Source organism: Dermacentor variabilis, chromosome 11 (assembly GCF_050947875.1).
Source record: "Dermacentor variabilis isolate Ectoservices chromosome 11, ASM5094787v1, whole genome shotgun sequence".
NCBI classification, from domain to species: domain Eukaryota; kingdom Metazoa; phylum Arthropoda; class Arachnida; order Ixodida; family Ixodidae; genus Dermacentor; species Dermacentor variabilis.
Window position 1 is genome coordinate 105,928,548 of NC_134578.1, and position 25,981 is coordinate 105,954,528.

The 25,981-nt window shown below is 49.2% G+C and overlaps 1 protein-coding gene across 8 annotated transcripts in view; it reads right to left on the bottom strand.

Annotated features, from left to right (window-relative positions):
- The window catches only part of LOC142564977 (uncharacterized), a 124,550-nt gene that overhangs the window by 40,207 nt on the left and 58,362 nt on the right, over positions 1–25,981 (bottom strand). For 4 of the 8 annotated variants that reach the window (XM_075676211.1, XM_075676210.1, XM_075676205.1 and 1 more), the window contains 3 exons: positions 14,600–14,626; positions 2,167–2,184; positions 1,724–1,747 (listed from right to left, as the gene is read on the bottom strand). In XM_075676211.1, the coding sequence (XP_075532326.1) occupies positions 1,724–1,747; positions 2,167–2,184; positions 14,600–14,626 (69 nt within the window). The remainder of the gene's footprint in view (positions 1–1,723; positions 1,748–2,166; positions 2,185–14,599; positions 14,627–25,981) is intronic. The other 4 variants (XM_075676206.1, XM_075676204.1, XM_075676208.1 and 1 more) reach the window with 2 other exon arrangements.

Here is a 25,981-nt window from a genome sequence, read left to right on the forward strand (position 1 = left end):
CACAAGCGGCAAATGGCGGGCGAAGGCTGCTAACCACGCCTCCGAGCAAACTTGAGACATCGAACGCAAGCGACAACGGCGTACTGCGGCACTACCCTCAGTGACGTCGTTATCTCCGTCGCAGCCGATTGTGTGTGTAACCTCACAATTGAGAAATACTTTAATGAACCGTCGGGATTAAACAAGTCATAAACGCAGGGGCCGCACGTTTCAGCTTCTCTGGTTAACCATCTTCACGTAGTGCAACAGCCGACGACATTTTTTTTGTGTGGCTTGTGTGTTCAAAGCTGACCTCATCTTTCTTTTTCTAGCGCTACTTTGGCCTGGTGAGAAGCTTCGGCGTGGATGAAGATCATGCTACAAACACGTACTTTGGCCAGATCTTTAGGCTCCTGAGCTAAACTGCGCGAAACGTTAAGACGACAGGAAGAAACACACGACATCCAGAAACGCAGCTTCTGCGCTTCGCTGTATGCGTTTCTTCCTTTCGTGCAGTTTACCCTTCTTTCAGTATGGACCAACGGGCCCGATAAATCGTATTGCTCTAGGTGGATACTGCTTTCTCGTGGTATCACCACTTCGGACAAGGCAGAACGCCAGCGAGCGTGAAACACGCGCAAACTGCCCGTCCGCACGAGCTCAAGGCTGCGGAGAGGCGTCTGCAGTGGAGCTCGATGGAACGGCGATGCCATCTGGCGGCTGTCACAGAAGTGGCGACAGCAGCTGTAAGCGCGCGGGTTTTACAACTGAAGCTAGTCTAGTAACGTTGGACCACTCCACCACACACCACATATGGGCCTTCAGCCCTGTAGGACAAAGAACTGCGTTGGAACTCGCATAAAAGAATAACTGCAACATCTCCGTTGTGGTGTAACTCTTCATCTGTCTGCATTGGTTTCGCGCTAGTCTTTGTTCGAGCCATTACCCAATACACAGTGACTGATTGCCTATATGAAGCGACTTGTGGTGTCTCACCTCGACGCAACCATGCAACCTTATGCGTTCCTGCATGTGAGTTTACCGTCGAATATGATCGTATCTTTTGGACGTTGTAGACTATACTGCAAAGGCCCGATCAAGCAACAATCTGCGTCACTGAAAATTTGCCCAATTAAGCGGAAATTCGTGAATGTTTTCCAGTACATTGCTGTGACCTTTACTTCTCGCTATTTCTTGGCTTCCAGAAACGTTCCTGAGCCTTTTGAGTCGTTGTTTCCACAGCGAATATTATCAATACGAAAATGCCGATTACATCAAGGGTCAAATTCTGTTTAGTGCTGTACCCACAAGTGCTCGAGTAATTGAATTTAGTTGCCAAAGTTACACCACTTAACCGCTTTGTTCTTCGAAAAAGCGCTGTGCAGTTTGAGGAGTGCTGGAGCTAGCGAGGCGTTGCTTCCGCACAGGATATTCGTACCTCGAAGCCAGAAGGTTATCAAGTGAGTTTCCTATACGACATTCTGTGGCAGCGGTGTATGTTGAAGCAATATGCTGAGCAAAGTAAATTACTAAAGAGTACACACAGGACTACACAGCTTGCCTCTCGGAGTAGCGCTGACATTCCTAATATATGAAGGAGAAAGGAAAGGAGTGCTAAATATTCAGGGGCGAGTAACTTTTCCTTTTATCGATGACTAGATTACGAAGACTCACTGACTTGCAATACATGGTACGGTTTTTTTGCAGAGAGAATGGCGTAAAAGCAACCGGAAGAGGCACTTACCAGCATAGTTTTTGGGTCCAGGTTCTGACAAGAGTAAGCCGTGCATAAAGAATAAAGATGTGACGGTTACATCTCTGATAATTTAAGTAATGCTAAGAAAATGCGAGCGATATCAAAGAGCTCGTTTAAAGCAGCACAGAAACTAAAGTACGAGTGTGAATTGTGCGAATGCGACAGTGAAGAGTACACATTTAGCTACTTCTACTATGTTTAGCTGATTAACTACTTTTTTTTTCATTTCGAACAACATTTCAATCGCATGCAGCACGTAGCGCACTTCTGTCTGTTCACGTCGATACACCTGAAGTTGAGGACCTTCCTTGCACCATTACTGCACCTTCCTTGCACCAACCCCCCCCCCCCCCCCGCTTATCAGCGGGATGGGTCAGTTATGCACTTAGAAAAATAGCAGAAATATAGACTCGAGCGATATAGATCCTTACCGCATACTTCTCCATGTCCTGTATCTAAAAAAATGCATAACGCGTTCATTAGAGCCAATGCGATCACATGTATTCTTAAGTGATCTTAGCAATTGACAATAGCAGGATCTTTGTGAATCGGCCTGAAGTTGAGGACCTTCCTTGCATCACTACTCGTTCTGTGCAGGTCACTTATTGAGGAAATCGAAGAATGAACATTTGTTGTACTTGAGCTTAGGACATTTCGCAAACGCAAACTTCAAGTGAAGTAGTAATAAAATCATGCCTGGGCAGAAATAGAAAGCGTGGACTTGTGGCAATTTATGGCAGTTTCTTGTGGCAGATTGAGAGCATAAAATAGCCGGGTTGCAACAGCCCCTCCTATCAAATGCATTTCCCTTTCTTGCGCTCGCATCGTGAAAGGTATCAGAGCAGTACTCCGCCCCCCCCCCCCGTACTGCTAGTGATCACTCTTAAATGTGGTAGAATTTTTTTAGATTGCTGGTGGCACATAGCATAATTCTTGTCTTGAGCTGGATTATTCGGAAAAGCTGACATTACTAGCGCAATAAATCAAAACGCATTTACACCTTGTTTTATTCACGCAGCATAAACTTGCGCATGTGCGTCAATAAAAGAAAACTAAAAATAAATGCAGGCAGGTGGACTTTCTCTTGGTGATAGGCAACTCGAAATATGGAATCTCTTTCACGTACAAAGTAACAGGAGGGTAATTCCGGTCCCTTATCGTGTCACCTGTCCATTTCGCTTTTACTGTGTTGTGTTCCTATTAAAAAAGTCAGTACGCAGTGCCAAATGCCATGCTAGAATAGGCGCCCGTGTCGCGCGCTGGATGCTGGGGCGCTACATAGGCTCGGCATAGCGGCAGGTGCTGGATACTGCTGCGTAAAGTAACTCCAGAGCGTGAATATGCGCTACCTGGCCACCGTATATAAAGTTTTTATAAAGAAATCAAGAGAGAGAGAGAGAGTTCAGTGGAATAAAAAATTGCCGACGATTACGTTACTTCCTAATGCGAAATTTGAGCGCAGCAAATAAGCTGTTTCACCTTTTCGATAGATTGAGGCAAAGAAATCGAGCAACACATGTATGCGCTATCACAGAATTTTTTTTTATTTTTCACACGTATTCCTTTAACAAAGACTCCACTAACAGTTCTTGACAGTCATGCAGGAAGCTTTGTGGTCGGAGAAATAGACTGATATATGTTCGACTTGGTACACCAATGCTTGATTCTCAAAGACGAGATCTATACAAGTGCCTCGCGAGGTTGTCACAGCCGTGGGACGCGTTACGAGCGAGAGGAACGGGATGTTCTCCCGCATAAGTGTTAGGAAATTGCTGTTTGTCTTTATGTGAAGCCGCCACCGATCTGGCTCTCTGATTGCCACCGCACAGGGCGAACGGCAGCGGCAATTTCGGCTCGGGCGGTGCACATATACAGATCCGCCGCCACCGATCTGGCTCTCTGATTGCCACCGCACATTGCATTGGAGGAGGAGCGAAGAAAGGAATTAAGTTCGAGCCGGCGCTTTGACAACCGGAGACTCGCAGGAAGAGGGGGGAGGGGGCGGCGTGTACACCCAGCGGCAAACGATGGGGGCAGAAGCGCGCGCAGCAAGCGGACAACACGATAAAGGGAGGAGGGATGAGATAGCAGCGACTGACTGATGCCGCTGACGCCGATAGTGAGTCAACCCCAGCTGCGGAGTTGGTTTCAGGGACAACGAATAACCGGCGCGTCGGCAACTGAAGAGCACCCTATCCGCCACACAAGAACAGGGGGGGGGGGACCCTTTCCTCCTCTTTCTGCATGGCGGCGACGGTGTTCTATGCAGTCACGTTATCTTGACTCTCTAGCGGCGTCAGCGGCATCCAGCGGTATCAGTCGGTCGCTGCTAGCGCTGGGGGGATGAAAGGGGGGCGGAGCTGGTTACGAGGCCGACGACGACGCCGACGCGAAACCCAGGAACGGACGCCAAAGAGCTGCGCTCTAAAATGAAAAGAAAAGTAAGAAAGAGTGTTAACCACAGGAGCTACCACAGGAACCACGCCAGAGCTGCAGATCCCAGCAGTTTTAGCAGGATTGAAGTGGCAGACCTGTCTTGTTTACTTGGATGACGTCGTCGTCTTCGCCGGAAATTTCGACGATCACCTTAAGCGGCTCGCGACAGTACTAGAGGCCATCAAGTCATCAGGGCTCACTCTGAAGCCGGAAAAGTGTCGCTTTGGTTACGATGACCTTCTATTCCTAGGCCACGTTATCAGCAAATCTGGAGTATGCTCCGACCCGCAGAAGACAACTGCCATCGCAAAGTTCCCGCAGCCAATCGACTAGAAGGCAATGCGCAGATTCCTTGGCATTGTTACGTTTCGCCTCCGACGTGCGGTATGGATGCAACGGACGCCGGGGCTTCGTTCGCAGCGGCGGACATTTTGGCCAGTTCAGCGCTGCCCCAACACCTCCTGCTAAGCGCGTCCAGGCATCTTTCAATGCCACGTGTCTTCGTGTGTGTGTGTGTGTGTGTGTGTGTGTGTGTGTGCGTGTTGGTGCCCACGCTCGTCAAAGCGCGGCTGCCGGGGACAGGAGCTCTCCAAATGTGAAGCGAGGAGGTCTGACCGGCGCCGGCCCAGTGGATACTTGCCATATGTCATAACATGTCCGTGCGCAGCCGTCACGTGCGCCTCTTCCGAGCCGTTCCTTCTTTTCCTCGACTGCGAAAGTATAAAAGCAGCTGCCCCCTGACGCCAACAAAGAAGCTTCGATTTATTCAGTCGAGTAACGTGGTCTCCCGTTTCTCCACTTTGGTCGACCTGACCGGCAGCTCTTTTGCGATGCTAGAATAAACAAGCTGTTCTGTTAGCAGTCGACTCATCCTTTGCCAGGACCTTCGTATGCTTCTAGCTGTGCCCCAGGCCGCCAGGCCAACGCTACCCTTGGGGCTTGCGACCCATTTGCAACAACTGTTTGCCAGCGGTGAGATCGCGACAACGGAGGCCAGCAGCGAAGATATGCGGTCGACTGTATGCTGAGCAGCACAACGACCATCCGGGAACAGTGCAACAAGCCCTGTATGATGACTGGTTGCCTGCAGCGGAACGACTGCGCTGAATTCTCGGCAGCGAGGTTTGGTGAGTGCGGGACTTTCTTCTTCTGAGTTTTGCCAGGCTTTTGTTAGTGTCAGAAACAGAGCTGGTAATTGTGGTTGTCGTTGCTGCCGGGTTAGTTTGCGGCAAGACAATAGTTGGCATTAGAGAAAGCAGCATTGAGAGCAGCCATGGATTTGAAGTCGTTGCGCAAACCGAAATTGCTGGAGCTTGCAAGAGAGTTCGGTCTGAATGTCTCAGACAAACTCAGAAAACCAGAACTGCTAAGGGCTATTCTTCAGTTAGAAGCGGAGGACGGCGAGCTGTCGGAATGCCTTGAGACCATTGAGGAGAGGGAGACGGCAAAAAGAAAGGAGCGCGAACGTCAACACGCTTTGGAAATGAAGCGTCTCGAGGTAGAGATGGAAGGCGCTCGTTATGGAAGTCAGACACGGTGCAGGATAACGAGTATCGTTCAAAATGACTGACCTGATGCGGCCGTTTAAGCTTGGAGAGGACATTGGTTTGTTCCTGGTTAACTTTGAGTGAACGTGCGAGAAGCACGGGTTCTTTCGAGAAACGTGGCCACAGCGCTTGCCCACTTTGTTACCCGGCGAGGCGGCCGACGTAGTCGCTCGCTTAAAGAGAGAGGAGGCAGAGGATTTCGACCAAGTGAAATCGAGTCTGCTAAAAGAGTACAGGCTGTCAGCGGAGGCGTTCCGTTGGAAGTTTCGGGAAAATGAGAAAGACAGAAGTGAGTCATATACAGAGTTTGCCTACAGGCTTATGTCAAACATGCAGGAGTGGCTCAAAGAAGAGAAAGCGTTGGGTGACCACGAGAAAGTTCTGCAGTGTTTCGGGCTGGAACAGTTTTATAGTCGGCTACCTGAGAACGTGCGGTACTGGGTCTTGGATAGGCCAGACGTTAGTACGGTGGCTAAAGCCGCCGAGCTAGCCGAGGAGTTTGTGACGCGTCGGGCTCGCGGAGCTAAGGACGGTCAAAAGGGTGAATTTGGCTCGGAGTTTGAGAGGCCGAAGTTCACGCCCATGAGAGCAAGGGGGGTCAAACGTAGTGCGGATGCGAGTGAAAGCAGTCCGACCGAATGGAAGGAGACGGCGGCAGCCGAAGCCGAACGCAGACAGTGGTTCGAGACGAGGCACGCGCGCGTGTGTTATACGTGCCAGAAGCCGGGTCACTTTTCGGCGCAGTGTCCAGAAACAAAAAAAGTCGTGTTTTTGTCATTATGAAGCGCTGACAAGAATATGAAGCTTCTCGAGCCTTACATGCGAGACCTCCTCGTGAACGGGAAAGAGTGACGAGTGCTTCGTGATTCCGCAGCTACAATGGATGTAGTTCACCCCTCTTACGTAGAACCCGATATGTTCACGGGCGAGTGCGCATGGATCAAGCAAGCCATAGGAGCTCATAGCGTGTGTCTGCCCGTAGCAAAAGTGCTTATTGAAGGACCTTTCGGAGCGCTTGAGACGGAGGCCGCAGTTTCATCTATGCTGCCTCCCCAGTACCCGTACCTATTTTCGAACAGGTCCGATCACCTCCTGCGCGAGAAGGGGCTTTTGTTTGGTGAGGCTAGCGTTCAGGCATTAACCAGATCGAAGGTTCGGGAGCTCGCTGCAAAGGCGGTAGTTGCGGGGCCGACGTTATCAAACAATGAAAAAGGGTCAGAGGCGCAGCAAGCTGATATTCAGAGCACGCCTGAACTGAATAAAACTGAGTCTGTAACGTTAAAGGCACCAGATACTGGAGAGGAAATTCCCGATGCGGGAAAGTTAGAAGAGCTATCTGCAGATTTGCTCATCGCGCCTACGTCAGATGGAATTAATAGGTTGCTAAAAGTCAGCCGGTCGGCTTTGATAGCCGAGTAAAAAAGGATGGCAGCCTAGAAAACATGCGCTGCAATGTCAAGGAAGGTATCGCCAAGAAAAATGCTCGTTTTGTGGAGAGAGGTGGGGTCCTGTACCGGAAGTATCTAGACCGCAGGGGAGTGGAGTTCGATCAACTGATCGTGCCTCAGTGCCACCGTCAGGATCTGTTGCGCTTGTCGCATGGGGGTTCGTGGTCCGGACACCTAGGAGTTAAGAAGACTAAGGATCGTCTCTTGCAAGAGTACTGTTGGCCAGGGTGTTTTCGTGACGCAGAAAACTTTGTGAGGTCATGTGACACCTGTCAGCGGGTGGGCAAACCAGGGGACAAATCGAGGGCGCCATTGAAGTTGGTACCTATCATTACGGAGCCGTTTAGACGGCTCGTTATTGATACAGTGGGACCTCTGCCGGTAACAACCACGGGGTACAGACACATTTTGACTGTGATCTGCCCAGCGACAAAGTTCCCTGAAGCAGTGCCGCTTAAATAACTGAGCTCAGTTGAGATAGTCATTGCACTACTGTCCATATTTGCGCGAGTTGGTTTTCCTGCGGAAATCGAGTCAGATCAGGGCACAGTGTTTACTAGCGCTTTGACGACAGCCTTTCTCGAAAAGTGTGGGGTAAAGCTGTTACACAGCTCAGTGTACCACCCACAGCCGAATTCCGTTGAGAAGCTCCACTCCGTCATGAAGCGCGTGTTGAGAGCATTGTGTTTTGAACAACAAACTGACTGGGAGCCGTGTCTGCCGGGGGTGATGTTTGCATTAAGGACCGCGCCGCATGCGGCTACGGGGTTTTCGCCAGCTGAGCTGGTGCACGGTCGCTCGCTGCGGTCTCCGCTTCGTATGCTTCGAGACTCGTGGGCAGGCAGGGGCGACGACCCAGTCGTGGAGTTCCTGCTTAGGCTCCTCGAACGCTTAAGAAGGGCACAGGAGTTGTCAGGTGAAGCAATGGCAAAAGCCGAGGAGAGGGCCAAGGTTTATTATGATCGGACAGCTAGGGCCCGTCGTTTTGAGGTGGGCGATAAGGTAATGATATTGTGCACATCGCTAAAAAACAAACTCGACGTGCAGTGGGAGGGCCCAGCACGGGTTGTTCAAAAACTGTCGGACGTTAACTACGTGGTGAGTCTGCCAGGAAAACGGAAAGCACAGCAAGTTAACCACTGTAATCTGCTCAAATCCTATAGACAACAGGAAGCAGTGGTGTGTATGATGGTAAACGTTCCAGAAGAGCTTTCGGTCGAGCTTCCGGGACTAGGCTCAGTGACGAACAGGGAATGCACCGATCAAGTCATTAGTGATTTAATAAGTAAAGCACCGCTGTCGCCTGAGCAGAAAACCGAACTACACCAGCTCTTACAAGAGTTTCAAGGTCAGTTCGCTGAGAGGCCTGGTAGGACTTCTGTCCTTACTCATGAAATAGAACTTACCTCCCCAGAGCCAGTACGATCCAAGGCGTACCGGGTGCCACCTCGCCAGCGCCATATTATGGAGGCTGATGTAAAGAAAAATGCTACAGCTCGGTGTTATTGAGGCGGGTGAGAGTGATTATACCTTCCCTTTGATTTTAGTTGAGGTACCGGGCAAGTAACCTCGTCCTTGCGTCGACTACCGCAGGCTTAATTCCATCACTAAGGATCAAATTTATCCGATCCCTAACATCGAGGAGTGCCTTGAGAAAGTTAGTAGCGCTCAGTTTATTTCCACCATAGATCTTGTCAGGGGTTATTGGCAGGTTCCCCTTACAGAAGAGGCTAGTAGGTATGCGGCGTTCATTTCACCAATGGGAACATTCCGTCCTAAAGTTCTGAGTTTTGGTTTGAAGAACGCGCCATACTTCTTTTCAAGATTCATGGACAAAGTGTTGCGGGGACAGGAATAATTCGCTTTACCGTATTTAGACGACGTAGCGATATTCTCCGCATCCTGGTCTGAGCATATGGCACACTTGCGAGCAGTGCTAACCCACCTGCGCGAAGCGGGCTTGACAGTCAAGGCTGCCTAGTGCCAGTTAGCACAGGCCGAGGTTGTCTACCTCGGTCACGTGATTGGATGGGGTCGTCGCCGCCCCTCTGAAATAAAGGTGGCCGCTGTGCGAGACTTCCCGCAACCGCGCACGAAGAGCGATATTCGGTCGTTCTTAGGTGTCGCCGGCTACTATCAGAGGTACATCCCCAGGTACTCTGATATCGCGGCTCCCCTGACGGATGCTCTAAGAAAAACAGAGCCCCAAACAGTCCTCTGGGACGAGACAAGGGAAAGAGCTTTTAGCGCCCTAAATAGTGCCCTAACAAGCCAGCCTGTGCTACGATCGCCAGACTACACAAAAGGGTTCGTTGTTCAGTGCGATCCTAGTGAGCGAGGCATGGGCGTTGTACTGTGCCAACGGGAAATGGAGAAGTGGAACACCCTGTCCTGTATGCTAGTAGTAAGCTGACCAGTCGTGAGCAGGCGTACAGCGCCACCGAGAAAGAGTGTGCGTGTCTCGTGTGGGCCGTTCAGAAATTGTCATGCTACCTAGCCGGCTCGAGGTTTATTATTGAGACGGATCACTGCCCTCTCCAATGACTGCAGACCATCTCTTCCTAAAATGGCCAAATCCTGCGCTGGAGCCTCGCTTTGCAACAATAATCCTTTGAGGTGCGTTACAAAAAGGGGAGTCTCAAAGGTAACGCCGATGGCTTAAGTCGAGTCCCCTAACGTAGGAATCCGCCTCAAAGTTGTTTGTTACTGATGTTTTTTCTTCCTGAGGCAGGATTTTTAACATATTGCTTTTGTTTAGTGTTTCAAAGTCATGACGTGCTTTCTAGTGCAACTTTCCAATTTGTGGACGCGTTCTGAGTGCTGCTAAACTACTGTAAGGAACCAGGCAGTAGTATAAAAGGGGAAAGAGCCTGGCATGGCTTAGTGAGGGTTGTGTCGTGCTTGCTGACTGAGCAGTTGAGATTCGGCGTAGTTCTAACTCTTGCTGGGAACGAAAAGAAAGGCAACTCTCCCGAAGGCACCTTGCAGCGTCCTGTGTGAACGTGAACGTGAGAACTAGGCCTTCTCGGTGCGCTGCGCTCAAGAAACCCCGAGGGACGACCGACTTCGGTTATGAGCATCATCGAGCGACATCCCTCCGGACAGCAGATGCCGTCCCCTGACCATCGGGATCTCATTCTCCCGGTGGGGTGGTCTGTTACGTTTCGCCTCCGACGTGCGGTATAGGCGGCGCGGATGCAACGGACGCCGGGGCTTCGTTCACAGCTGAGGAGATTTTGGCCAGTTCAGCGCTGCCCCAACACCTCCTGCTAAGCGCGTCCAGGCTTGTTTCAATGCCAAGTGTCTTCGTGTGTGTGTGTGTGTGTGTGTGTGTGTGTGCGTGTGCGTGTGCGTGTGTGTGTGTGTGTGTGTGTGTGTGTGTGTGCATGCATGTTGGTGCCCACGCTTGTCAAAGCGCGGGCAGCCGGGGAGAGGAGCTCCCAAACTGTGAAGCGAGGAGGTCTGACCGACGCCGGCCCGGCGGATACTTGTCACTAGTCACAACGTGTCCGTGCGCCGCCGTCACGTGCGCTTCTTCCGAGCCGTTCCTTCTTGCCCTCGACTCCGAGAGTATAAAAGCAGGTGCCCACCGAGCCAAGAGAGAAGCTTCGATTTATTCAGTCGAGTAACGTGGTCTCCCGCTTCTCCACTTCGGTCGACCTGACCGGCCGGTCTTTTGCGATGCTAGAATGAACAAGTTGTTTTGTTAGCAGTAGACTCATCCTTTGTCAGGACCTTCGGATGCTTCCAGCTGTGCCCCAGGCTGCCAGGCCAATGCTACCCTTGGGGCTTGCGACCCATTTGCAACAGCACGTGTGCCTACTATAGGCCCATTGTCAAGGATTTTTCACGCATCGCGGACTCGCTAACACCTAACGAAATGTGATGTCGACTTCAAGTGGGAAACGCCGCAGGCCTACGCATTTCAAGAACTGAAACGACGCATGCAGTCGCCGCCGGTACTTGCACACTTCGACGAGGACGCCGATACTGAAATCCACACTGACGCCAGTAGCCTAGCCCCCGGTGCCATCCTAGTCCAGAGGAAAGACGGACTTGAACGGGTGATATCTTATGCTAGCTTGTCGCTGTCAAAAGCGGAAGCCAATTATTCTACGACGGAAAAGGAACGCCTCGCCATCATTTGGGCTACAGCAAAATTCCGCCCTTACCTCTATGGCAGGCCATTCGAACCATCACGCGTTGTGTTGGCTAGCTAACTTAAAGAACCCTTCAGGACGGCTGGCGTGGTGGAGCCTCAGACTGCAAGAATATGGCGTCACCGTAATATACAAGTCCGGAAGGAAACACTCTGACGCCCACTGCTTATCACGCGCCCCCATCGATCCCCAGCTGCAAGACGACGAGGACGACGACGCCTCCCTTGGAATAATAAGCGCGGAAGACTTCACGAAAGGGCTGCGAGCAGACCTGGAGCTAAAAGGCCTCGTCGAGTACTTGGAAGGGAACACCGACGTTGTGCCTAGAGCAATTAAGCGCCGGTTGTCTTCGTTTACGCTACAAAACAACCTCCTTGTGGAGAACTTCTCACCAGTCTACGCCAGCTACCTTTCTGTTGTACTGTCAGCGCTGCGTACAGAACTAATGCACGCCCTACACGACGATCCAACCGCTGGGCACCTCGGATTCTCCCGGACGCTGTCGAGGTTACAGGAAAGGTATTACTGGCCGCGTCTGAACACCGACGTCACCCGTTACGTCAAAACATGCCGAGACTGTCAGCGACGCAAGACACCACCGACAAGGCCAGCAGGATTACTACAGCCGATCGAACCTCTTTGCCGACCATTTCAGCAGATCGGGATGGATGTGATGGGATGTTTCCGACGTCAACATCCAGGAATAAGTGGATCGTCGTGGCGACGGACTATCTCAGCCGCTTCGCTGAAGCTAAAGCTCCACCAAAAGGCAGCGCAGCCGAAGTGGCGAAATTTTTTGTCGAGCACATCCTTCTGCGACATGGTGCCGCAGAAGTCCTCATCACCCACAGAGGAACGGCTTTTACAGCAGAGCTCACCCAAGCCATTCTGCAATACAGCCAGACAAGCCACAATAGGACAACTGCCTACCACCTGCAGACGAATGGTCTCACGGAGCGCTTGAACAAGACCCTCGCCGACATGCTGGCGATGTGCGTCGACGTCGAACACAAGACCTGGGATTCCGTCCTGCCGTACGTAACATTCGCTTACAACAGTGCGGTGCAAGAAGCAACAGAGATCACGCCGTTTAAGCTGGTTTACGGCACGAATCCGACGACGACGCTCGATGCCATGCTGCCGCACGTCACTGACGAGGAGAATCTTGACGTCGCTACCTATCTCCAGCGCTGCGAAGAAGCCCGACAGCTCGCCCGCCTACGGATCAAGACCCAGCAGCGTACCGACAGCCGACACTATAACCTCCGACGACGCTTCGTCGAGTACCAGTCTGGCGACCGTGTTTGGGTATGGAGCCCGATACGCCGACGAGGTCTGAGTGAAAAACTATTGCGACGCTATTTCGGACCCTACAAAGTCATCCGGCGTATTGGCGCACGGGACTATGGGGCCGTGCCAGACGGCATTTCGGATTCACAGCGGCGCCGCGCACGATCTGAAATGGTCCACGTGGTGCGTCTTCAACCCTCTTACGGACGCTGACGAACTTTCCTACTTTGTTGTTTTCTTTGCTGCGAGTGCTTTTCTTTATTACTTTCGTTTTTTTTGCAGCATCGGGTCGATGCTTTCTAAGACGGGGGTATTGACACGTGTACTTGTCTTTATCGGCCGACACGTTTCACCACCTAACAAATGTAATCACGCAGCGCAGGACACCCTTGCATGTATGGGAAGTTTCTGGTATGTTATGGATGGTTCCATCCGCTGTCTGTCACCGAACCTTGTGTAATCCGACTGCATGTATGCGCAACCCGAATAGCGTAGAACTTTGTGGAAGACAGGAGCGTCCCAGCGATTAGTCTGGAACATTCAAAGATTGATGTACAAAAGCGGACGCGCTTGTCATGTTGATCACATTTTCAGATTTTAGTCGATAGCCGACTGTGTTCGCCGCTATCGTTGCGCTATAACTGTAGCCTGTTTCGTGGGCACAGGTTCGCCCACGAAACACTGTGTTCTTCAACGTCACCACTACGTGACAATATGAAGACATGTTTCAACACGATGATGTATATTGTTAAACACTCAGTGGAAGGTTGCGGGCGTTATCTTTGCAGTGGACTGGGTAATTGCAGCCTATAGCTCCTGCAATGTGTGAGCGGTGTTCTGGTACATGTGTCCTTCGATGGCACCCTACAAATAAGTACCCATAAGAGTGAGGTCTGGAGAACTCGCAGGCAATGTCAAACTGGAGGTTATACGATTGGCAAAAGAAGAAAAAAAACTGAAACAATTGACTTGTGCCCTGGCAAGGTGCGCACTTATCCCTCTTGTCGGCACCAGCCCTTTTGTCTGGTGTTGAATAGTAAGCTGAGTCAACACGAGCACAACAAACGACCCACAGGTCGAAGAACAGACGAACTAGACATCTAGCGCTTTCATGTCACCCGTGATATTTCTATATTCTTGCCTCTTTTCTCACTGGAAAATTACGTTCTATACACGCTGTTGGTACGTGGAAGGTCGTGAGCAATTTTTACTACGTTATATGTTCCGTTAACTCCTCTCTTATAGCTGCGTATTAGCTGATTAGAGAAATTACTCGCGATAGCTGCTTGAACTTTGCTGATTTGGAGGAACTTCAAGGATAAAAATATTGCCATCTGATCACCAATAACAATTGTAATTTTTCATTCAAGAACGGCCATATATTGCTGCTGGGAAAAGGTCAGGCAACTTTTACAAAGTCGCCACGCCGACAAAACGATTATAGTTTCTAAGCAAGAAGGGGGTTACCGCAGGGGACCGATTTTTATTAATCATAAGAAGCCAACAAACACTTACACTAAGGAAAACATAGGTGAAATTACTAGTGCTGAATAAATGAATTAAGGAAACGTTAAATTAATGGAAATGAAAGTGGATGAAAAAAAACTTGCGGCAAATGGGGAACGGTCTCACAACCTTCGCATTTCGCGTGCGATGATCTACCAATTATGCTACCGCGACGCCGTCTCTGCATCCACTTTCTTGGGTATTTATGTTTCCTAGTAGAGCCCTGGGAGTGTTAGCCAGTGCCACCACTCACGTACCTTTCCGGCGGATGTGGAACATCCTTTCTGCCACAGGCATCACGAGAACGTGATCTTTTTGGGTGAAGGCAACCGGTCAGTAAACCCACACATGCTACCTGAAGACATCAATGTTGCCGGATTCAAGACCCTTGTTATGTAATAAACGAGGGTCGCGTTTGTTGGCCTCCTATGATATTATAGGTTGTGTAATTCTTGAGAACAAATGTCTGGTACTTACCCACGAGTCGTTTCCCATCGACCGGTGCTGTAATGAAAGGCGCAATAAATTTCAAGTGTTACAAAGCATTTGAGCACGCAATAAGTTTCGGAAGCACATCTCCAAAAAGTACTCCATTTCTAGTATCGGTAAACACTCAGCAATGAAAACGAAGGGATCGAGCTTATCGACTGAATACGACCTACCTGATACAAAATGCGTAAATGTTTTCTCATTTCCTGATGTGGAGAACATTTGACTCAATTTATTAGACAGATAGACAGGTCAATAGACGTCGTTAGGACCGCATTTAAAAAGCGGTAGCGACTGATGTCTCCAAAGTGATTCCTTTGTTGCTTTCGTTCTCGGTTTATGACCCGTCCTCATAATCTGCATTGATTTTTTGTTGAGTACCGGGCGTGAATGAAAATTTATTGACCGAATATGTTATGTAATGTTATTCTTTTATTCCCCACTTGACATGGCCAATGAAATTATAGGGTTTTACGTGCCGAAACCCCTTTCTGATAATGAGGCACGCCGTAGTGGATGACTCCAGAAATTTACACCACCTGCAGTTCTTTACGTGCACCTAAATCTAAGTACACGGGAATTTTCGCATTTCGCCTCCATCGAAATGCGGCCGCCGTGGCCGGGATTTGATCCCGCGACCTCGTGCTCAGCAGCGCAACACCAGATCGACTTAGCAACCACAGCGGGCTGACATGGCCAATACTCCATCCATATTTAGTATTATCCCAACCGTGCAATCAGTGAGGTTTATTATGAGGAGTAGATTCCCCCTTGAAACTGGGCACATTGCTGGGTTTCCAACTTCTATCATGCTGGTGAAATAATTATGCATCTTTTCCAAAAAGTAACTACAGATGCATGCAGCCACCTGCCAATTTTTATATCAAGTCACTTTGCTTCTTCTCTACCTATGCATCAACAATGTTGCTGACGCTAATTGAGCTAGCACGCTAATGCTAAGTGCTAATTTGAAAATTTTTGAGACAAAAGGTTGCACTTGCTCCCGCTACATTCTTTCCCGTACTTTGCAAAAAGATAGCTGTTAGTGTTCCGAGTCGTTCAATGCCCTTATGGCTCCGTTGCTTGGCTGACAGCCATTCTCGAAGGCTGTGCTTTGACATGTTGCAGAAAACGAAAGTAACATAGCTGCGATGTTTTAAACATTTCTTAGTGCGAATGACGCAGACGAAGGCTAATCCAGTTTTATTGCGAAAGCAAATACTACGCCAGGTCTAACCGCTCATCGCGTATGCCGTTTCGATCCTGATTTCGATCCTCATGTCTTGCTCGCTGATGTGTAAATTTTTAAGGTGTTCTGCTCTGACGGTAATTTTTGGGTTTTAAACTGTGAAGCACAGGCCACGGAATGTGAACGCAGAAAGGTGTTGGCTGTGTTGAAAGATACAATGAGCCCCCTCAGCCTCTAGTCCCAGTCAATGGCCAATTAAGATTTTAGTTATCCGGTTCCGATTTGAATCTGTTGGTGTCTGCTGGACTTATGAACCACGCGCCAACAGTCCGCCCAAACTAAGCTCGTTAAACGAGCTATTGCCATGTTGTGCCTATACAACACTCTTTGCATATCTTGCCCACACTCTATCTCACATGCTTTCAATAATGAAGCCGAAAGATTGCTGTGCGCCGGTTGTCCTCAGTACCACCTCATTTCGTTCGCAGAGGGCCTTCTCATAAGGATAAGCACAAAGCCACAAATCTGCTAAGCTCACGCGCAGCGTAGGAAGAAGATAGCTGTGATAGGTTACATTCACGCGCTATCGCACAATCTGAAAAAGTTGACCCAGCGTTGCTACGTGAAAGTCGTGTTCTCTGCGCCTCACAACCTGTCAAAGCTCTGTAGGTCAACCTACCCGGCCGCAACGCCGCCGCGCCACTGCGGCACAATGCACAGGCCGCCTTTTGTTGATTGTGCAGAAGGTGCAGTCTATGGAATTGTTTTCAAATGCAGAAAAGTGTACGTTGCCCAAACTGGGAAATGTCTTAAACATAGGTTAAGGCAGCACGCAGACAACGTAAAAAATTCGCTAAAGCGACAGATTTTGATGGCGCACAGACAGATCATTGTCTGACTTGCAAGGACTGTTCACCTTACATTGAAAACATTTCAGTTGTAACAATCGAACTAGTTTGGGTTCGGCCAACTCCTCAGTTGAGGGCAGCAAATGTGCTCATGAACAGGCCCGAGCGCTACACTCCCGGGCCACCGAAGAACAGGCAAGGGAATGGCAACCCATCACTAGTTACATAGATATTGTCACTTGGTAGTGACGGTGAAGAAGGCAGCAAAGCTGTGATAAATGAAACTAGCGTTTTATTGGGCGAACTTGTGCCCTAGAAAGCAGGCTACACTTAAAGAACGATAGCGGCGAATAAACTCGGCGATTGTCGAAAATCTTATCAGCGGGTCAAGCGCGTCGGCTTTTACACAGCAGTCGTCGAATGTTCCAGACTAATCGCTGGGACCCGCGTGTTTTCCATAAAGTACTACACCTTCGCGTAACGCGATGAAATCAGATAACACAAGGTTCTGCGACAACAGACAGCGGATAGAAGCATCGATAACATTCCAGAAACTTCTGATACATGCAGGCGCGTCCCGCGCTGTGCGATAACATTTGTTAGGCGGTGAGACGTGTCGCCCGATAAAGACAAACAAGTACAGGTGTCAATACTCCCCTCTTAAGAAGTATCGACCCGATGCTGCAAATGAAAGTAATAAAGAAAAACACCCGTTGCAAAGAGAACAAAAAAATAAGAAAGTTCGTCAGCGTCCGTAAAATTGTTTAAGACGCACCACGTGGACCACATCAGATCGTGCGCGGCGCCGCTGTGAATGCGAAATACCATCTGGCACGACCTCGTAGTCCCGTGCGGCAATACGTCGAACGACCTTGTAGGGTCCGAAATAGCATCGCAATAGCATCTCACTCTGTCCTCGTCTGCGTATCGGGGTCCAAATTCAAACACGGTCGTCGGGCTGGTACTCGACAAAGCATTGTTGGAGGTTGTATTGTTGGCTGTCGGTACGCTGCCGATTCTTGATCCGTAGGCGGGCAAGCTGTCGGGCTCCTTGGGCGCGCTGGAGATAGGTGGCCGCGTCAAGATTGTCTTCGTCGGTGACGTGCGGCAGCGTGGTAGTCGGGTTCCTGCCGTAAACCAGCTTAAAGCGCGTGATCTGTGTTGTTTCTTGCACCGTCGTGTTGAAAGCCAATGTTACGTACGGCAGGACGGCATCCCACGTCTTGTGTTCGAGGTCGACGTACATTGCTAGCACTTCGGCGAGGGTCTTATTCAGGTTAATAATACCTTTCCTGTATGATCGATAGTGTCCGGGGGAATACGAGGTATCCAGCGGTCGGATCGTCATGTAGGGCGTGCAATAATCCTGGACGCAGCCCTGACGGAACATCAAGAAGGTAGTTGGCACGTATTGGTGAGAAGTTCTTTACGAGTAGGTTGTTTTGAAGCGAGAACCAAGACAATCCTCGCTTAAATGCCCAAGGGACAAAGTCGGTGTGCCCTTCCAAATACTCCACGAGGTTTTTCAGCTCCGGGTCTGCTCGTTGCTGTTCAGCGAAATCTTCCGCGCTTAATATACCAAGAAAGGCGTCGTCATCCGTCATCTTGCGGCGGCGAGTCAGTGGGGGCGCGTGATAGGCAATCGGCATCAGAGTGTTTTCGTTCGGACTTGTAGGTTACAGTGATATCATAGTCTTGCAGTCTTAGGTTCCGCCGCGCCAGCCGTCATAAAGGGTCCTTTAATTTCGCTAGCCGGCGTGATGGTCGCTAACGACTTTGATTGGCCTGCCATATAGGTAAGGGCGAAATTTCGCTGTAGCCGAAGCGATGGCGAGGTATTCCTTTTCAGTTGTAGAATAATTGACTTCTGCTTTTGACAAAGACCGGCTAGCGTAAGCTATCACGCGTTCAAGTCCGTCTTTTCTCTGGACTGGGACGGCACCGAGGCCTAGGCTACTGGCGTCAGTGTTGATTTCGGTATCGGCGTCCTCGTCGAAGTGCGCAAGTACCGGCGGCGTCTGCACGCGTCGTTTGAGTTCTTCAAATGCGTCCGCCTGCGGCGTTTCCCACGTGATCTCGACATCACATTTTGCTAGATGTGTCAGCGGCTCAGCAATCCGTGAAAAGTTCTTGACAAAGCGCCTGTAGTAGGCACACATACCAAGGAATCGACGCACGCCCTTCTTGTGGATGGGCTGTGGGAACTTTCCAATTGCAGCAGTCTTCTGCGGGTCGGGGCGGTCTCCAGACTTGCTGATGACGTGGCCTGGGAACAGAAGCTCTTCGTAAGCGAAGCGGAACTTCTCTTGCTTCAGAGTGAGCTCTGATGACTTGATGACCTCCAGTACTGTCTTAAACCGCCTAAGGTGATCGTCGATATTTCCGGCGATGACGACGACATCATCCAAGTAAACAAGAGAGCTCTGCCACTTCGATCCTGATGCCTCGTCCATGACGCGCTGGAACGTTGCAGGCGCGGAGCACAGTCCGAGTGGCATGACCTTAACTCTTAGAGGCCCTGTGGCGTGATGAAGGCGGTCTCTTAGCGATCTCTCTCGTCTACTTCAATTCCCCAGTAGCCAGACTTGAGATCCATCGACGAGAAGTATTTTGCGTTGCAGAGCGGATCTAATGCGTCGTCTATCCGTGGGAGGTGGTATACGTCCTTCTTCTTGATCTTGTTAAGTCGACGATAATCGACGCAGAAACGTAGGGTTCCGTCCTTTTTCTTTACCAAGACTACAGGAGATGCCCACGGGCTTTTCGACGGCTCTATGAGGTCGTCGCGCAGCATTTCTTCGACTTGTTCTCTTATAGCTTCACCTTCTCGCGTCGAAACTCGTTATGGGCTCTGGCGGAGTGGTCGAGCGCACTCTTCAGTGATTATGCGATGCTTTGCTGCTGGTGTTTGTCGAATTCTCGATGACGTCGAAAAGCAGCGTTTGTATCGTCGGAGCAGACTTCCGAGCTGTTGCTGCTTAAACATGGGGGGACTTGAATTTATGCCGAAGTCTGGTTCGGGAACTATGGTCGTCGGGGTAGATGCGGCAGAATCCGAGAGGGCGAACGAATTACGGGTTTCCAGAATTTCCTCGATGTACGCAATCGTAGTGCCCCTGTGGATGCGTTTGAACTCCTGGCTGAAGTTTGTCAGCAACACTTCAGTTTTTATTCCGTGCAGTCGAGCGATCCTTCTTGCGACGCAAATTGCACGGTCTAGCAGTAGACGTTGGTCACCCTCGTTGACGTCTTCTACGTCGGCAGGTGTTTTGGGGCCGACGGAAATGGCGATGCTGGAACGGGATGGGATGCTGACTTGACCTTCAAGCACGCTTAAGGCGTGGTGACTGCGAGAGCTCTCCGGCGGTATCGCTCGATCTTCCAACAGCGTTATCGACTTCGACTTCAGGTCGATGATTGCACCGTGTTGGTTAAGGAAGTCCATGCCGAGAATGACCTCTCGTGAACACTGTTGGAGTATAAAGAAGGTGGCAGGGTAAGTCCGGTCATGAACAGTAATTAGTGCCATGCAGATTCATTCGGCGTAATAAGGTGTCCTCCAGCGGTCCGAATTTCAGGGCCTTCTCATGCAGTGTTAAGTTTCTTCAACTGGGTGGCGACGGGCCCACTCATGACGGAGGAATCGACTCCAGTGTTTACTAAGGCGGTGACTGCATTGGCGTCGAGAAGCACGTCAAGGTCGTTGGTTGGCGTCTACTAGGTCTTGGCGTCGCATCACGGCTGCGTCGCGTTGGCTTGTGGCTGGTACGTGGCTTCGTCAGGTCGTTTTTCGTCGGCGTATTCTTTGCTTGCAGACTTCTTCGGGAGGGCGGCGTGTTGTTATATCGTCGAGGTAGTTTCTTCGCTGTCTTCGTCGGCGGCAGAGGATATTCGTCAGTTCGACTAACAGCAAGCGCACCTCCATCGGCTGCTCCTTTTAGTTTTCCGCATATGGGCTCACTTACCGGCCCCGGACTGGGCGAGCCTATGGTCCGCACTGCGGCGACCGGTGATTATGGCGAACGGTACGGTCGTAGAGAGCTCCACTGAGTAGCGGTGCGATAGTCGGTGATATCGCGAGGGCGTTCGCCTTGCTGCGGGTGCGGAGCGTTGACGGCGAACCTTCGCAGTCCCATCTCCCGGTACGGGCATCTTCGGTAGACGTGACGCGCTTCTCCGCAGTGGTAGCAGAGCGGGCGATGGTCAGGAGCGTGCAAAACGTCTGTCTTCCTTGGGTAGCTGCGCTGGGCGACGGGTAGGTGTGCTGGCGACTGCGGCGGTATTCGATGGAATTGCGGCGTTACAGAGCCCTCGCGCGGTCGTGGAGGAGAACCATGGAGGAGGTGGAGAAGGACCTTGACGTCGGGCAACGACGGCGTATGCCATGGCTTCTGGCTCGGGCTGCGATGATTGTGGTTGCACCTCGGGAACTGCAAGCGATCGCTGGACTTCTTCTTTGACAATTTCGGTGACTGAGGCCACGTGAGGTTGCGATGAAGAGAAGATCTTCTGAAGCTCCTCCCGTACGACTGCCCTGATAGTCTCGCGCAGGTCGTCGGTGGCCAGTGATTGAACTCCGGCGTTGTTTGTTGACTTGGTGTGGCGGTCGAATTGCCGGTTGCGCATTTCCAGTCTCTTCTCGATGCTCGTCGCCTCACGAATAAACTCGTCTACAGTCTTCGGTGGGCTTGCTACCGTTCCGGCGAAAAGTTCATCCTTTACTCCACGCATCATAGGAGAACTTTCTTCTCTTCGGACACTTCTGGGTTGGCGAGGCGGAACAGACCACTGATTACCTCCATGAAGATCGCGATCGTCTCATTCGGCAGCTGTGCTCTGGTCTCCAATACAGCTTGGGCTCGCACTTTTCGCACGATGCTTGTAAATGTTTGCAGGAAGCCGCTTCGGAACAAGCCCCACGTTGTCAAGGCGGTTTGTCGATTCTCGAACCACGTCCTGGCGGCGTCCTCCGTTGCGAACAAAATATACGTTAGTTAGTCGTTTCTGGAAGCCCCTTGTTTGAAACTGAATGCATTGCGTCTTACGATAGTTGGAAGATTTTTTTTCTTGGTCTCTTTTATAAGCAGTTCAGCAGCGAAAATTCTTGTTCGGGCTATCTGAAAAGCGTTAAGCGCCTTTCAATGTTTCGGCGTTATGCAGTTTAGCGCTCTTAATCACTAGGCAACTACTGGCGCAGATTGGCATTGTGCCAGTCGTGTGTGGCATGAAGCCCTTGTCGTGCCTATAAGTGTTCCGGTTTTCATTACTGTTGCATATGGTGCCGTCGTCTTAGACAGACTGTATACTAAATGCGCTGTACAAAAGAAAAAAGAAGAGCCAGATTATCCACTTGCTGGTCTTTTCGTAGTAGATAACGCACAGTTTATTCAAATAATTTAGTGGACATTGCACTTGTTCTACCCTTATCAACACACCTAAGAGATCGTAACATGTGTTAGCTGATAAGTAACCTTATCAATACGCCCCCATTTGTGTGCATTCCACTGAAAGTGTGGCAGATGTATTTATCTCGAAGTATGTGAAAAGACCCATCGCAGACTGTTACAAGCGGAAATAAATTGCGATTCTTAACGCGATTGTTTAAAACTGCAGTCACTATGCTGAGCTTGTTCGTTCGGCACGGGCATATTGCATTATTACCCGGAAAATGTACACAGTCTATCAGGGTATATTTGTTCTACAATTATTATTTTAGGAATCGTTTGTGATTCTCGTTTTTCTTTTATAAGTACACTCCGTTTCACATGACCCTGTCTTGAAACGAAACGTACCGTTGCTCGCACCGACGACCATTACGATTGTCTAACTACTCATCATACTGTAACACAACGAACCATCATAATGGTACTGATTTATATTATCATGTAGTTTTTAATCAGAGGTAAACCAAGTTAACTAGAGACATAAGTCATGACAGCAAATTATATATAAAATACTATTGAACCGTAAAAATAATTCATTGAATACTTTTCCCTCATATTGTTGCATTTGTTTTACGTGTGTGTCTCTGTATCCTTGTCTTCCGTCTTATGTTCTAGTGGCCATCAATTGCGAACTTGCCAAAGCCTTTGTCAGCTTTATTAAACAAGATATTCAATTCAGTTGAATCTAATACTGCATGTGACGTGGCTGACACGTTATTAGTTTTTTCTAAATATTCTGAATTGGCAGTAGTTAGCAAGCATTAAACCACAATATCTTTGTTATGGTGCTTAAGCTGCGGTTGTCATATATCGCTAGAGAATTTTCATGAAAAGAGCCAGGGAAGGCTTGGAAAAAGATCGAGGAATTTTATGATGACAACATAGGTATGCCGTCTTGTTATATGTCATACAAAATTTCCAGAGAATCTATCTGTTAAATATATTTTTAAAACGTTTCAATTCATAAAAAGTTGAGGGAAATTGGTCCCCCTTTATTAAAAAAAGAAATTAAAGTCAAGCACACTGACATGGCATTTCGTACTCAGTTTTTTTTTTCGTTACCTTAAATTCCTGAACCTCTAAACCGTAGAAAAATCTTTCAACTTTGAGAGCACCCTAAATAATTTACTGTGATAGCATGCATTAGAAGTATAGTTTTTGTTTCCTGGGAGCTGCATATCTGTCGTGCCATGACACAAAGTGCTCGCCTGGTATTTCGCTGTTCCTGTGGTATACCTGACTAAGTGAAAATATCAGTAGAATCAATCCATCTGCCTTGTGTCGAAGTTCTGGCAAATGACCCATTCATTTCGGAGTGTGAGAAAGCCATTAAAATGTGTATTTTTGAAAATAAATTAACATCTTTGGCATGATACTGTGAATGCTCCAGCCACTGTTCTGAGCATATCCCTCTGCGCGGGCATACTTATTTACAAGCCAAAAAATGCACAGACAGTCCAACTCGCTAGCCTTGTTTCAGCAATTGATATAGAGATCACTACGGATACTTATGAAACTTGTCTTAAAAGCAGCATATTGTTGCTGTAGCGCCAGCAGCACTTGAGATTGTGTAATTGTTCATCATACCATAAAATGAAACATTGCATAATAACACTGATTTATATTCACAAGAAGCCATTACTCGTGCTTAAACCGCCTCGAGTATTGACTTAAATGGTTTGAGTAAATATATGAAGCTGCTTAATGAACATACAATGAATGCGCAATTGTTATTTTTGTTTCACATTGTTGCATCTACTTATTTGCAGCATACACTTGCAACAACTTTGGAACATATGACGCTTCGGTCGAGGGGGCCTGGCGGCCTCGATTGCCAAGGGGAAGTAGTCTGTCAATCCGTAGATAGTCTCGATCATAGCGTAAGACATGCATTTTAATAAAATTATTATATCGCGCAATTAAAAGAGTTAATTCAATGCTGGCTGAGTTGTTTTCTCTTTTCCATTGCGTGATTCAGCACTATTGTAATTGCTTCAATTTTTTTTACTGTTTATGCCACATATGAGAGTGCAGCTGGTTCAGGAGCATAATTAAGCTATTGATATTAACGCATAGGAGCAGATGAGAAGCAACACAGGAACGTAATACTCTACATTCAAAATTATTTTGTCGCCATGTGTAAACAGAAATATAAGCTAACTTGTAGATAGCAGATAGCTAGCAGATTTCGTTCAACCAAATGCATTGTATTCAACTGTAATATTTATTAAATATGCTCGTGCATGAAACTCATGCCGTCTTGCATAAAGATTCACGGCTACATGCATTTGAGATTTTTCGACTGCTTCCATCCGCACGGCTGGTTTTCTATGTACTGTTGCCTCGGTATGTTCCCATATGCATGCTGGATGCAATACATTATCGACATTTGCATTAGACTGCTGCTCCTTAACAAGCGAAGCAGTGAGTGCTTATATATACTCGAAACGTATTTGCTAAAATCTGTGGTTTATATAGCTAGTATATAGGGTGTCGATCACGGCTATTTTAGCCCAAGATTTAAAAAGAACACTGTCCAAAATATAGTATTGTTACGCCCACAAAAGGCGTTACTTTGAAGCCGGGTAGTGCTAGATGCGATGGCCTTGATCAGCTGAGCGCCGGTCGAGATTCAGCTAGCCAGCCACCCGTCGTCTTCTTCGTTCACCACCTTTCGGTGACCTCACATACTGTTTGTTGAGGCGTGAACCCACTATGCACGTAAGAGCGTCACATTTCCCTCCGCGGAGACGAAGCCCGCCGGGCACGTCAAACAGGCTGTCGAGAAATAAAGGGCTTTACACGGGCGACATGCGAAAGTTCGGTCTTTGCTGACCGTCGGCCATTTGATGTGAGACGTGCTATGCGGTAGGTTAATTCGCTGATATGCTCAGTAATAACATAGGGTCCAACATAGTGGGCCAGCAGTTTTTTCACATAATCCGCGTTTCCTGGTTGGTTTCCAGAGCAACACTAAATCACCAGGGTCATATAACACATGTCGGTATCGGCGGTCGCAGCGTGCCTTCGAGCGGCCTTGTGAAACAAGAGTGCGTAAAGAAGCGAGTCTTCCAACTTCTTCAGCAAGACAGACTGTCTCTGATATACAAAGATTATCGTGGCTGGAAAACGGGAAGATGGTGTCTAGTGTATAACGACGCGGACGAGCGTAAAGAAGAAAGGGACTGTAGCCCGTAACTTCAAGCTTTGAGGTGTTAAATGCGTACGTAATGAAAGGTAGCACGTTGTACCGCTTCTTATGATCTGACGCGACATACATGGAAAGCATGTTAGTAAGAGTTCTGTTCGTGCGTTCGGTAAGGCCATTTGTTTGGGGTGATACTGGGTGGAATGTCGAAACCTTGAAGCATATGGACGAAGAATCTCTTCGACCACGTCTGCAGCGAACTGCCGCCCACGATCGCTGATGATGACTCTGGGAGGTCCACGTCGGAGAATGTCAAAACGCAGCAGAAAAATACACACTTCGGTTGCAGTAGCCGATGGTATTGGAGCTGTCTCACAGTAGCGTGTCAGGTTATCGGCACACACAATAATCCAGCGATTCCCATCGGAAGAACGCGGGAAAGGACCGGGGAGGTCGATGCCAACTTGCTCAAAAGGAGCGCTGGAGGGTGTCACTGGATGGAGTTCACCAGGAGGAGCACTCGTTGGACGCTTGTGACGTTGACACTCGCTGCAGCTGGACACATACTGGGCGGTCGTCTGGCGAATTTTAGGCCAGTAGAACATTTCTTGAAGGCGGTAGAGAGTTCACGCAGAACGAAAATGACCAGGTGTTGGATCGTCATGCATAGCGCGCAAGACGGAGACACGGAGACTCTCCGGGACCACCAGAAGATATCGTAGGCCTGTAGCAGAATAGTTC